At 41.8% G+C, this 14,771-nt stretch overlaps 1 protein-coding gene across 3 annotated transcripts in view; it reads left to right on the top strand.

The window, feature by feature from the left end:
* The window catches only part of ARID4B (AT-rich interaction domain 4B), a 198,303-nt gene that overhangs the window by 112,697 nt on the left and 70,835 nt on the right, over positions 1 to 14,771 (top strand). For 2 of the 3 annotated variants that reach the window (XM_053299573.1, XM_053299591.1), the window contains exons 9-13: positions 1,163 to 1,242; positions 2,533 to 2,606; positions 4,386 to 4,531; positions 7,425 to 7,497; positions 14,163 to 14,257. In XM_053299573.1, coding sequence (XP_053155548.1) covers positions 1,163 to 1,242; positions 2,533 to 2,606; positions 4,386 to 4,531; positions 7,425 to 7,497; positions 14,163 to 14,257 — 468 coding nt within the window. Of the gene's footprint in view, positions 1 to 1,162; positions 1,243 to 2,532; positions 2,607 to 4,385; positions 4,536 to 7,424; positions 7,498 to 14,162; positions 14,258 to 14,771 lie in introns of all 3 variants that reach the window. The other variant, XM_053299581.1, reaches the window with a different exon arrangement.

Below are 14,771 nucleotides of genomic sequence, written 5' to 3'. Positions count from 1 at the left end.
AGGTGGTTGGGGAGTGACGAACTTCCCCCTTGGATGCCCATGAAGCTGCTGGGAGACACACGGGCTTCTGGGGATTGTAGTCCCGTGCAGTTCTGCACGAGACTACAATCCCCAGAAGCCTACTCTCAAAAAAAAAAGTGTAGACTCCATTTAAAAAAGTCTTTGCTGGGCTTCAAATAATAGTTGGGAAAGTATTGAGTTCCAGAAAAATAGTCCTATTATAAAAGCTCATTCTATTTTATTTACACGGTAGAAGTACCAAAGGTTATTTGATTGTTCTAGGAGGGTCACAAGGGTCGGACTTCTAATAGATGACTCTTTCAACTTAGTAGAATGGAATAATAAGATGACTGAAAGCTGCAGGTGGGCAAATCAACATCTTAGAAACAAGGCACTTTTAAATTTTAAATAGACAAGGTAATTTTAACTGTTGGTTCAATTGGTATTATATTGCAGTAAATTATATATTGCTGAAGATGCTTAGCAGTTTAAACTCTTGCTGAGATAAGATATGAAGAGGGATCCATAAATTTTGGCATAGCTCACTAACCAGCCGCTATTTATGGTTGCCACTGATCCCTCTCCTGAGTCCTATTGCACATACAGAGAATTGCAAATAAAGAAATGATTGTGGAAGTTTGTTCTGACCTTTGGAGAAGCAGAAGAGACAAGAGCCTTCCTTCTTCTTTCACTTTGTACTAGATATAGGGGGAGGGATAAGCCATTTGAGGGACTTCTGCTTCATTTTTCCTTCTCTAAACCTCAAAGTGAAGATAAACTCCCCCCCCCCCACAATTTCCATGTGCACGAATGGGTCTTAGCTGCGGACTTAAAATTTTCTTGTTGCTTCTGCTTTTGGAAATCCATTGGAAAATTAGAGGCCAATCTCTCACCTCTCCTGAGCTATCTGCAAATGCTAGAAGGTTTGGCGAGGGACAGAGTCTTCCTTTTCATGTGTAGCACCCATGGAAGAGCCCCCTCTCCCTGTGATTCTTCTGCAGTTTGCTGAGGACAGATATTAGGGGGTCTTGGTAAAACAGGTGTGGTCATTCCTGGCAACTGAATTTTGTAGATTCTGAACAATAAGCATTTCTAACAAAATCTAGAACTAAATGACACCATTGTGAGAGATTTTACATATTTTCTTCTCTTTTTTATGCAGGTGGTTTGTCCAGACTGTAGTGATGAAATTACAGTGAAAAAGGATAATATTCTTGTTCGTTCTTTCAAGGATGGCAAATTGTGAGTGGAAATACTCAGTCTAATTATTGACTACAGGCTTTTAGACTTTTGAAAAGGAATTGAAAGCAAATACAATTTTGGTTTTTTTTAAAAAAGTCTTAAAATCTCTGAACTAAAGAAAGTACAAATCCACAAGTATCTTTGTGAATTATGTAGCTACGGTTGATAGAGATGGCAGATACAGAACAGTTTTCTACATGCTGGTTACTGGGAGAAACAGAAAATACAAGTTAATTACACATCCTGTTCTTCATTCCCACCCTGATCATATCAAAAGGGCACAGTGTGCATTGCTGTTTTGTGATGCTCTATGAGAGGCCAGCAATTTAACAGATTTGTTCTGTAAGTTAATTTTTTAATGATGCTTTTGCATTCAGTAACATAGTTGTGTATCATTGTATGGCATGACAACACAGGATTATTTCAACTGCCTCCCATTTTGTATAATCAGTGGATCCCTTCCTGAACTGATTTATGCCACTTTATCACTTGAGCAGGATTTCTTTCCTTTAAGAATGTTGAAATAAGGAGATGTTAGTCTTGTCTCCTATATGAAGTTATAATAGATTTTCATTACATTGTATTTATAAAATCTTGAGCTCTCTGAGACTCTCATTCACAGTCTATGCTATTCTAAACATACACATAACTGTCAAAAACACATAACAAAAACACATAACCAGGCCACTACCCATATTCTGTGAGCAGAATTTCCCTTCTGCTCACAAGAGAATAAGATTAAATCTTCCATCCAGTATTAATCCTGTTCTGGGTATAGCATATGGATGGTTGCTGAACAGCCACTCTGGACTTTGTGCTAGGTCAGAGATTTTAACCTCTGCTCGCTATGAGCAGAAGTTGGTAGCGCCATATAAAATAACTTCTTAAAGTTTTACATCTATAGTTTCTATATCAGTACTTTCTTGATACTTGTTGAGTTGCTAAACTAAGATAATGGCAAAACCTCATACTGAGTCAAACCATTGGTCCAGTATTGTCAGTTCTGATTGGCAACAGCTCCCTTGGGTAGGCAGAAGTCTTTCTCATTGCTTGCTACCTGGTTATTTGACTGGAGAGGCCAAGGATTAAACTTGAACACTTCTGCATGTGAAGCATGTGCTCTACCACTGAGCTCTGAACCTTCTCCTAGTGGACTCTTGATCCATGAGTAGTTAATAATAAGAAAAAGGGAATTATTTTATTAAAATTAGCTCACACTCAAAGTGTAATATTTTTTAAATGTTTGTGTTTTTAAACTTTTAAAAAATTGCTTTATCACTATTCTTATAGTTCTTCAGTGCCGAGGAAAGATGTCCGAGAAATTAGTGATTCTTCACCAAAGCCCGATGCTGCATTAAAACAGGGTAAGAATAACCTTGAAATAAGAAGAGAGAGGCTTTTCCAGTTCAGTTATAATTGGCTGGAAGTTAGTGGTATATACTATCAGATATCAGAAGTAGTTGTAGCACTTCTCCTTTTTGGTGGCACAAGCCTCACCATCTCATTAAGCAACTCTCATCACACTTTCCATTGGTTCAACCCACCCAAAGCTTGTCCTCCAGCAATTCCTTCTATCAGTCAATACATCTAACTCAAATCTCTATCTACAGAGGCAGTATACTAGCTGCTGGGGACAAATAATAGAAGGAAAACAGTAGAAGAGTGAGAGACATGTGAATTGCCTAAGGCCTCAAACTCAGTACAAGATAGAGGAAGGATGTGAACCCCAAATCAATTTCCCTTTAATTAATCTACCTCCAAAAATGTATTCCTGAACCAGATACCCCCTCTAAACTCTTGTTTTCCATGCATATCACCAGATCAATAAATTCATATCATTCTTCTTCAGTTAATTTACACCCAAAATACTTGTTTCCCTCTGCCTCCACACAAAAGAAAGAAAAGTAGCTTTTAAAGATAAAAATAGCATCTTCTAAAAAGAGCAGCAATACATAAAATCCAGGGATGCTTAAACCTCAGGATAAGTCTATGTAAACTGCAGCTGACCTCTAAAGCCATCACAGAGAGCATTAGGCAAATGGATGGGGGAAGGAGTTGCAGAAAAGGCCACCTACTTCACTTCAGGAGACAGAGGCCCTCTGAGCAAGGCCTCTGCAAAAGATCTTTATAATTAGGTAGGATTGTATGGGACTAAGCAGTCCTTCAGGTGCCCAGATTCCAAGCCATATGAGAGCTTTATAGCTTAAAGTTAGTACCTTAAATTGGGCATAGTCAGCTTGATAGGGTGTGAAACTCTTTGAGTACTAACAAAATACTTCCATTAGTTCCAGTTAATGGTTGTGCCATTTTTAATTTATTCTGAACTAACTGACATTTCTGAACAGTCTTCAAAGGCAGCCCCACATAAAGAATATTGAATCCAGTCTGGATGTTATCAGGGTGTGACCAGATACCATTTCCCCCTAAGAACAACCAGAGCTGGTATTCCAAACCAAGTTGGTTAAAGTAGCTATGAGCCACGGAAGATAACTTGAATATTCATTCCTAACAGTGCCCCCAATCTGCAGACCTGATCCTTTAGGGATTGTATATCCACATCCAGAACAGACTGAATCATTTTTGGTCAACTGTGTCACAAGCTGTATTGAGAGACCACGTCTAACTTGGAATATTATGCAGTTATATCTATCATCATTAGCATAAAATATAGTAAGAGATGAGCTATGGCTGATGGACATGTTGTGCTTCTGTGATACATAAAATGTACATAATTGTACTAGATATTTGGCTATGGCTCCTGGCTGATCTGTTAATGGCTCCTTGAAAATGCTAAAGTGGTATCTAGCAATAGTAGGTATACCTACAAATGTCTTGTAATTCCAAAAGCAAAGTGCTCACTGTGACCTGTTGGCTGGAGTCCTCCAGAATATAGATGAGATCTATTTCTTGGGGTCAGGGAAATCCTGGGATCTCTCACTGCACTTATTACTTTCTCCCTGCAGGGAAGCAGGTGGGGAAGGGAGTGTACAGGCTCATGGCCTGCGCTCAAGTCTGGTTCCAGGGGCTAAATAACAGTCCCTGTTTCTCATCTCTTTGTGTTTTATCAAGCTGGCCCAATTTTTGGTTAGTTGATGTTCAATATTGGGGCAAACTTGTCATTCAGTCCTAATTTACATTTCCAGCTTTTGATCAAGCCTTAGAATTCAGTAAAAACAGAACTGTTCCCAGTAACTGGAAGACTGAGTTGAAAGAGGAAAGCTCCAGTAGTGAAGCAGAAGAAGAGGAGGAAGATGAAAAAGAAAAAGAGGATAAGAGCAGTGAAGAAGAGGCAAGTATAGCATTGTGATGGGTTCATATTAGGGCCCTTTCTGCTGAATATTACACTGACCGAGTAATCTTGATACCAAAGGTTCTATTACACTGCATTACATTATCTTTAGAGTTCCTCCTTGCATATAGTCCATATTTGTGAATGAAGTCTGCTTATATATGCCGCAAAGAAAATTATTGTGTGATAAACAGGAAGCACACAAACACCACCAATGGGGATATCTGATCTATGTCACAGTACATGCCACATGTACCTCTTCCCCAAAATACCATGTAAATTCAAGTAATTGGTAGAATACTTGTAGTGAGCATAATTGACCAGAATAAGGAAGAGGTGTGTAATGTCCTGTGACTCTTATTTGGATTTTTAAAATTTATTATATTGATGCTATATAATCTTCATGGTTTGGGCCTTGAACTGGCAGTGGATGCATCACGGAGGGAGGGAGGGAGAGAGGGAACGAACTGGGAGCCACTTATGGCAGCTTCCCAGGCCTGTTTCAACATGGTCCATCATGTAGGCCACTCTTACTTGCAAACTACACACTTAAGCCAGCAGTGACCCACTACAAACCTTCACTTAACATTTTCGTTTACTGCTTTCCTGAATCCCTCCTCTAGTGTACATTATGACTTGCAAAGTCACTGAATGGTTGCTGAACTTGGTTTGTTGTACTCCAGAAATTGCCATCTTCAAAGCAGAATGTTTTGGGTTGAAGGGAGCAAAATGTAATTCCTAGTTTACTGGTGTAATCAAATTACTGATACATCTCAGTTAACTTTGATAAATAGCATGTTAAGTATTTATGTACATATGCATTTATTTGCCAAGTATTCTATACCATCTCATGGCTTTGTGACCATATTACAATACGGTATACATGACAATGGGTGAATGGTTTAGGCTGTGTTCACATGACCACTTTTCTGCCTCCAGAGGTTAGCCAGGATTGGTGGGTGCACCCAGCAGATTATCAGTTTTGCTGCCAGGTTGCTGCAGTGCGACCCCCACACGATCCTGCTTAGCAGCTCTGGGAGAGCAGGCCATGACGGCCATTAGCTTCTAGGACCTGGATGGAATCCTGTTAGCCCTTTCACTGCCCTCACACTGAAATCACCAGCCATGTTTCCATTGGCCCCAATGCCAGAGTGGGTGGCTGCAGCAGGTCCAAGCACACTCAGCCGCTTTTGGCAGTCTCTGGAGAGCTTTGCCAACACTCGACTCCACCGTGGAGGTGCAGTTGCCACCAAAGTGAGTGCCAGGTGCAGTGACCCCTTCCCTGCCACAGGGAGATCACTTGGGTCACAACCCGACTGACCCCGGATTACACCTGTGAGTGTGGGGGAGGGAGTGCAGGCACATGGAAAGGGGCTGGATTAGACTGACAGGCAAGCTTTGCAATCAGTCCAGCCTGAATCCCGGGGTTGGATTTTGGCAGTTCAGTGGACGCCAGAGCATTTTAAACAGCACCGTCTGCGGTGCCTATCGCTGTAATAGTGCCTGTCACTGTAATGCAGTGGGCAGGTGTGCCTCCTGGGGAAGGAAAGACAGGGAGGAACCGTTCCCTGCAGCTGCACACTGTGATCTAGGCAGCTAGCAGGAAGTAGGGGAATGGCATACCCCTTAGGAACCTGTTGCTCTCTGACTGGCTTACCAGGAAGGACTGGCTTACCCCTCATTATCAACTTGGCATCTCCTCCCTGATCTGGCAAAATTAATTATCCTCTGACTGAGTAATGCTGTCCTCAGTGCCACAATGGGGAGTACAGTTTTTAGAGGGGGTTTGCCCCCGCTACTTCCACTGGTGAAAGATAGAACTAACACACTCACCATATGCAGTAGCTACCATACGACCCCACCCCCACCCCCCAATCCAGACCATGGATCCAGGTCACCTTGTTGCATCCATCCCTACTGCTGCCTCCACATAGCAGTGCTTCACTGCTGTTGTGACTGTCCTCAGAACCCATCCTCCCATATACCCATCTTTCCCCACTTTTGGCCAGACGTCTTGGACAAACATTGGCTTTGAGCCACAGTGGAGTGGGCCGTTGTCCCCAGCAGAGACTGAGCTGCTGATCTGTGACCACACTGAATAAGAGGTACTCTGCTGAAAGAAGAAAAGTGACAAACAGCTCTATGGCATATTGACACCTTGCTTTTATTAACCTGGAAATGTACAGGTGTGTAGTAGGTAGCAGTAGCAGTAGGTATCCCAAACACAAGTAGCAGAGGTATCCCAAACACAAGTGCACTCTCAACCTGTCTGTGTGCTGGCACTGTGGCTGGCTGGGACCTGTGTTGGTGTCCCTTTAAGAGAAAGTGTGGGGTTGTGGAGGCAGGTGTTGGTGGGGCATGTAGGTATGGTTTATGTGGTGTATTGCCAGGCAGGGTGCAGCTGAAGTTCTGGTTGTGTGGCCATGGAGTACAGGCAGGAGGTTAGAGCATCAGTAGTCATGGTCCACTCTGGGCACAAGCATCTATGGGGTGTGTGCAGGTGAGAGCATAGCGCTTGCATGTAGCCAGGATCAGAGAGAGCTTCTTGCAATTAATAGATCCTGGTTGGCATCTGGGCAGATGACTCGCCCATATTTGATCCTAGATCAAATGACCTGGTTAACGCCTCAGAACTTGGCCAAGACTCCCACCATGCACAGGTTCACACTGATGTCAGTCAATCCCATTTAATCATGATTAACATGGTTGTGAGAATGCAGCCTTAAATAAGTAGGAAATGAAATGTACTTTTACAACCAACATATTATTTGTAGCATTCTATAGGATTGTAAGGCTTGCTTTTAAAATGTAAATTTTGTTAAAATGTACTAAATGAAAGTATGATTGTTAGCAGAATAAGTTATACATTTTCTTTCCTTATTCCATTAATTAGGAAGAAATAGAACCTTTTCCAGAGGAAAGAGAGAACTTTTTACAACAGCTGTATAAATTCATGGAAGACAGAGGTGAGTATATTTGTTATTTTTACTTTATGATATGTTTTACTATAGAAAAATGTTGTGCAGTTCTGAAAACATGTTTCTTGCTGTTTTTTATAAATACCAACCAAAAGCTGTTCCTTAAAAAAACCAACACGTTTTTTAACAAAGCATTCATAGCTGATGAAATGCAGGCCTTTTTCAAATTAAAATTAAATGACTGTACATGACCTACTGTCTTATCTGTATATTAAACTGATTTTGCGTGTACCTATGTACAAATATAATATCCAGGCCGACACAATTTGTGACCTACCAAGTTAAACTAACAATGTGTTGTGGCCCGCCAAGTACTTACCATCACCCCAGGATTACTTTTGTTTTGTTTTGCAATCCCAGACAGGCAGCAAAAACAGGAGCCATGTCGACCCCCAGGTGGCTGCCATATAAGGCTGATGGACTGTATTCAGCTTAGTAGTTTACAGCTGTTCAAGACTGAAGATAATTACTGTAGAACAAATATTTGCTTCAGTATTTTCTGATCATAAATAAATTTGTTTAAATGTCTGTTAGTCTTAGGACAGATTGAAATCATTTTAAATAAATATGAACAAGTATGGACCCGCAACAAAATGTTACAGTATACACTGCTGTGCATGTGTTACCTGAACCTGTGCCTGAGCATGATGAAGGGTATAGGCACTTTCCCCCCTCAGAAGCAGGAGGAGTTGCACACCCAGGCCCCAATAACAACAGGACTTGTGTGACTGAAGAAACTAGGACCACTTTATTAATTAAATTTACAAATAATGTGCAATGAGGAACATACTAAATAGATTGCAGGTACCACCCATATGGATCAGCCTCATAAGGAGGACTGCCCACAGCAGGGTGAAGGACTGGGTGTTGATTCAGCCTGGCACTAGGTCTGGACATTGTCACAACCACGGGGTTTTATCCCCGCTGAAGGGAGACCAGCCTGCCCCACCCCACCCAGGCTGCAAAACACTGAGTGGTGGGCCCAACCAACCTCTGAGTATGTGCAGATCCCAGCCCAGGGGCTGCAAAACCCACATGGACAGTTCCTTGGTTTCCCACTCACCTAAATTAGTCCTCCAGTCAAACACCAATACAAGACAACCTACCCCAGCCCTCACTCACTTGCCATAGGAGCAGGGCAAACTTCAGTTTAGCCCCGCTTACCCTACCCTTCTAAAGCTTTATGGACACTTTGTTGCAGGTCCCGGAAGAACAAATCGTTCCTCCGGTCAAACAAATGTACTCCATCACCCTGGTACAAAACACTATTGTGGGCCCAGAAGTCGGGAAGTGGAATCACCCGACCACCCATTCTACACAGCCTGACCAATCCCCCGGTTAACCTCCCTCAGGGCATTATTGAAACATTCAATTCCCCATTGGCCCCACCAATGTAAATATGAGGAGATCCCAGAGTTCCACACGTGGCAATATATGCATCAAGGAGGGGCATGTCATTCCAAGACACGTCCACCAGTCCACCAGCAAGACACAACTGTGTGCCTATGATGGTCTGACAAGCTCAACAACTGACCCAGAACTATGGCCCTAGATTAGCATGAGCAGGAGATGACTTATGCTGAAATCTGAAAAACAAAAACAAATTAGCATATCCTTTAAACAATCCACCTCATTGTTTAACAGCGTAGTGGTCGAATATACCGATGACATGCTGATGAGCACCAGCACAGAGCATCCAAATCGGCAGGCATCCCTACCACAGCTGCAGAAGATGCAGCACTGATTTGAATTGAATGAGTGCCAAATTCAGCAGGATTAAGATCTGTTTCCATAAAGCATCCCAACATAACAAAAAGGAGGACCCTGCCCATCCCCACGCACCCTAAGATAGGCAGTCAATGCCAACACAGGATATAAAAATTCAGTAGTAGGGAAAGATTTATTATGACCCTCTACCCTGCCAGTCAGTTTTAGCCTGACAAATAACCAACTCAACCCCTTGCCCCACTAGATCCACCTCCCAACACTGTAAAAGGCCCGAGTAGTTTTGATGCAGGACAAACTTACTTACCTGTTAGGAGTCATGATTCTCAACCAAAGTGATGGTTGGGGGCAATCCCAGGGAAGGGAAGGGTCCAAGGCAGAACAACACCAAAAATAGTCATCATAGCAGGCCCAAGCAGGCCCCCTAAATTCAGAGAACTCATGATTATATCCAAATATTTTATCATGGAAGCAACCCGAGCTGGTTGACTTTGTAAAACTACCCCCATATACCCTACTAGCCAGTTTGACCAATTACAGTCCACTGATTTAACTTTAAATTTTCTCTTATCCCTGGCGTCAATCTTATCACCCTCACTGGGCTCAGTTTCCTGATACAAAAAGGAAAAAATGTCCACATATTCGTTTTTCCAGATCTTTTCTTTAGTGGAAAGTAACAAATGATCCCCTAAAGGGGATAGATTTCCATAAGGGTAAAACTCAATTCTGTCATCAGTAGCACCCTCTCCAGACTTGGGACTCTGCAACCCAGATCTAAGTTCTGATGGTTTATCAGTCCTCATCCACTTATGTTCCCTCGGTGTTAGCCGGGTCCTAGGCGTAACTGTTTCAGCTGTGTCAGCACTACTGCCAACAGGCAAAGGTGTAGTGTCCATCCAAGGAGCTGGGGAAAAGCCAGGGCCAGAAGGCCAAACAGGTGTACTTCCCCAAACACAAGATAAATGTCCAGCCCAGGGCGGATAGGCTTCACTTATATCGTACTCGCCTAAGGGACCAATATCAGCATCAGGAGTGTTATGGCAAGAAGAGCCTGCGTGCGGGGGCGGGTTAACAACTGCAATCCCCTCACCAGAATTTTTCTCCAAGACATCAAGCCTGGCCTCAGTGGAGTGCAAAAGTTGCAGCCACTTATCAGCCTGTCCTGAAGATTTAGAAACCATTTTAGCATGTGTACCTAGAGTCTCCCCACCGGTAACCTTCTTACTAGTCTCCAAGGCATCTAATCGAGACAAAATGTGACCTGGAGGCTCAATAGGTTGGCGAATTGGATGTTTAGAAGCAGGCGCCTTCCCTTTGCCTTTAGATTTACCAGGGCCTTTTTAAGGAGCCATAACCCCAATCACCGCCTTATTATTCAGTGATACAGTTATTAATTAATTACCACTGGATCATTAATTATCATGAATGAAGTGCAAAATAGAAATCAAAATAATAATAATAATAACAACAACAACAACAACAACAAACAACACATGGATACTAAAATGTTTAGAAACAACTGGTGTCAGCAAAAACATTCAGATATTTATTTAAAAAGCAATGAGCATGTGGAGTACACAGTTAACAATCAATGGCGAGACACTTGGACAGGTTAGCATTAGAAGAGGCATTTTCCAAGGGGACTCACTATCCCCTCTGTTGTTTGTAATCGCCATGACCCCACTTTCACAAATACTAAACAAAACAGGCCTCGGATACCAAACATCTAAAACATCAAGTAAAATCAACCATCTGCTGTACATGGATGATCTGAAGTTGTATGGAAAGTCCCAGTCAGAAATCAAATCACTGCTAAACACTGTCTGTATATTCAGTAGCGATATAGCAATGGAGTTTGGACTATACAAGTGTGCTGCATTAATAATGAACAGAGGGAAAATAAGAAAAACAGAAGGAATAGAACTGCCCAATGGAAGCAAGATCAAGAACCTGGAAGAGAAAGAACCTTACAAATACTTGGGCATTCTCCAGGCTGATAACATCGCACACACTGAAGTTAAAAGAAAAATTGGAAGTGAATACAACAGGAGAGTTAGAAAAATCCTCAAGTCCAAACTCAATGGCGGGAACATGATACAAGCCATAAACACCTGGGCTATACCTGTTATCAGATACACTGCAGGAATAATAGACTGGACCCAGGCAGAGCTAGAGACGCTAGATCGTAAGACCAGGAAAATCATGACCATCAATCATGCTCTGCACCCCCGCAGTGATGTAGATAGGCTCTACCTCCCTCGCAGCTCAGGTGGAAGAGGAATGCTGCAAGTCCATCAAACAGTAGAGGAGGAGAAAAGAGGCCTTGAAAAATATATCAAGGACAGTGAAGAAGATGCACTTCAAATGGTCAATAATGCGAAACTATTCAACACTAATGAAAGAAAGCAGGCCTACAAGAAAGAACAAGTCAAGAACCGAGCAGAAAAATGGAAAAATAAGCCACTGCATGGTCAATATTTGCACAATATAAGTGGAAAATCAGACATCACCAAGACCTGGCAATGGCTTAAGAATGGCAACTTGAAGAAAGAAACAGAGGGTTTAATACTGGCTGCACAAGAACAGGCACTAAGAACAAATGCAATAAGAGCAAGAGTAGAAAAATCAACCCCAAACAGCAAGTGCCGCCTTTGTAAAGAAGCAGATGAAACAGTGGACCACCTAATCAGCTGTTGTAAAAAGATCGCACAGACTGACTACAAACAAAGGCATGACAAAGTAGCAGGGATGATACACTGGAACATCTACAAAAAATACAAGCTACCTGTAGCCAAAAATTGGTGGGACCATAAAATTGAAAAAGTTGAAGAAAATGAAGATGCAAAAATATTATGGGACTTCCGACTACAAACAGACAAACATCTGCCACACAATACACCAGATATCACTGTAGTTGAGAAGAAAGAAAAACAAGTCAAAATAATCGACATAGCAATACCAGGGGATAGCAGAATAGAAGAAAAAGAAATCAAAAAGATCACAAAATACAAACATCAACAAATTGAAATTGAAAGGCTGTGGCAGAAAAAGACCAAAATAATCCCAGTGGTAATTGGCACCCTAGGTGCAATTCCAAAACAACTTGAAGAGCACCTCAACACCATAGGGGCCACAGAAATCACCATCAGCCAATTACAAAAAGCAACTTTACTGGGAACAGCCTATATTTTGCGACGATATCTATAATAACCAACAGTATTGATGATAAAATTCAGCCATCCCAGGTCCTTGGGAAGGACTCGATGTCTGGATAAAACAAACCAGTCAATAACACCTGTCTGACTGTGTAAACAAGAAATAATAATAATCATCATCATCATCATCTGAATGAAGTGCAGTCTCCAAATTAATTATCACTTTAAAAAAAATTTGGTATAATCTCCCCTTAAAAAAAAAATTACTAGATTTTTATTTTATGGGTGAAGAGCCCAGTAATAGGAGAATCTCAAAGTGAAGTAGCAGCTCCGTAGCAGCTACCAGCAGAGGCAGCTGACCAGAGCCAGGTCACCCTCCATTCAGTGGCTCCCTTCTTAGGCAGCAAACAGCTAGCTTGCCTTGCCCCAGAGCAACTGAACATCAGTAAAGGGAGCTGGCTGCTTTTGCAGCCGCTCCCCCACTCCTGTTGGCCAGCCACCATCATGTGCCAGGGGAACAAAATGGCACCCCCCATGCCCATTTATGGGGCTGGGTGCACAACTCGGCCCCCATTTTACCGTGAAGTGCAGCAGCGGGGAGCAGTATTGTGACTGACTTAAGGTAGTGTTCTTCAAGCTGATAAATTTTCCATTCTTTTTATTCAAGCCCTCCTTCTCCCCTCCTCAACACTAGTTCCATTAGCTCTGTCTACCTGATTTCTGTCTGTTAACTGCCCTATGAGTCCACAAATATTCCACTCCATTGAACTACATTGGGGTAGTTTCAGGGTTGTTGTTGTTTTGCCCCCTTCAATTTCTTCTTCTTCTTCTTCTTCTTCTTCTTCTTCTTCTTCTTCTTCTTCTTCTTCTTCTTCTTCTTCTTCAGATTTTTATGAAACTGATGTACCCCAAATAGTGAGCACTCACAGTGAAGACACACACATTAAGTGTAGTGGAAATGCCTTCCACCCTAACAAATGCCTCAGAATGCAATGGGTGTTTGTCCAAACAACTTCCTCCATGCTTACCCCCAGTCTGCCAGTTCTTCCCTCTCACCCGCAGGTGATCTGGTTATGCGTCCATTTCCAACTTTTTCAAAAAGAGATGATAAATTATTTTATCTTGGTTTTGCAAATACTTTACATCAGATAAATATTCCTGAATAAGTTCTGCTAATGACTTTACACTACTTTTGCAACTTTAGAAATTCACATGTATTTGAAAATGAATTTTCTAAAAGCTAAATTTGGAACGGCAGGGAATATTAAAATAAATTCCCTACCATGTTCCGTGGGGCTCCAGCACTCCAGCAATGCTCCCCCGAAGCACCAAAATCCAGGGATTTTTTGTGTGTGCAAAAAAATCACAATTTTTAGATCTTTTCCCCCAATAAAACAAGCCACCAAATGGCTCCAATTCACAAAATGGCAGCTGGAAATGACTTCTGTGATGGTTTCCAGCAGCCTCTGATCTGCAGATTTAACCCTTTTCCTGTCAGTTTTTCCTCACATGGTCGGGTGCCAATTACCCTGTATTATTTTGAACTCTGGTATGCGACTGTTAATTAGGAAAATAGGGTTGTGGTTCTATCTATATTTACCATAGAGTAAGTATCACTACACATTTTTGGATTTTCTCTTAAGTAAAGATGCATAAGATTGAGCTATATGGGATTGAAATGCTGAATTGATTTATATGCATTGACTTCAAAATACGAGGAGTTATCCTTGCTAATATAAAAAGCCACACATTTCAAAATACTTTCTTTCACAGGGACTTCTATTAATAAACGACCTGTACTTGGATACAGAAACCTGAATCTCTTCAAATTATTCAGACTTGTACATAAGCTTGGAGGATTTGATAATGTAAGTACTGTAAATCAGGGTAGAAAAAATGTCATAGCCTGAAGAAAAGTTAATAGTACAACTTTAAATTAACAATGAAAAGTGATGTGTAGAAGAACATACAGGGATAATTCTTAGGAGTACTTCACATGTTAGTTTTTCCAGTGCTTAGATTTCTCTCTATCTTCAGAAAGAAAAGAATGCATGGTGTTGTTTTTTATCTCTGCCAGCAAGACAGGCGGAGCTGATGGGAGGTTCCGGGAGGAGGGGTTTAGATTTGTTAGGCACTGGGATACATTTTTGGGGAAATGAAGCCTGTACTAAAGGAACGGGCTCCACTTGAACCAAGATAGAACCAGACTGCTGGCATTTTAAATCAAGAAGGTTGCAGAGCACCTTTTAAAATGAGGCCTGAAAGATTGCTGACAGCAACTTGGTAGTATCTGGTTTGGACAGCAAAATTCCCTAAGGTATGAAGGTGCACGTGTTTCAGATAAACCAGAAGGGGACAGAGTACAGCCAGGAGTTGAGCAGA

Source organism: Hemicordylus capensis, chromosome 1 (assembly GCF_027244095.1).
Source record: "Hemicordylus capensis ecotype Gifberg chromosome 1, rHemCap1.1.pri, whole genome shotgun sequence".
Lineage (NCBI taxonomy): Eukaryota > Metazoa > Chordata > Lepidosauria > Squamata > Cordylidae > Hemicordylus > Hemicordylus capensis.
The sequence above is the reverse complement of the archived record's forward strand: the minus strand, read 5'-3'. Positions and strand labels throughout refer to the sequence as shown.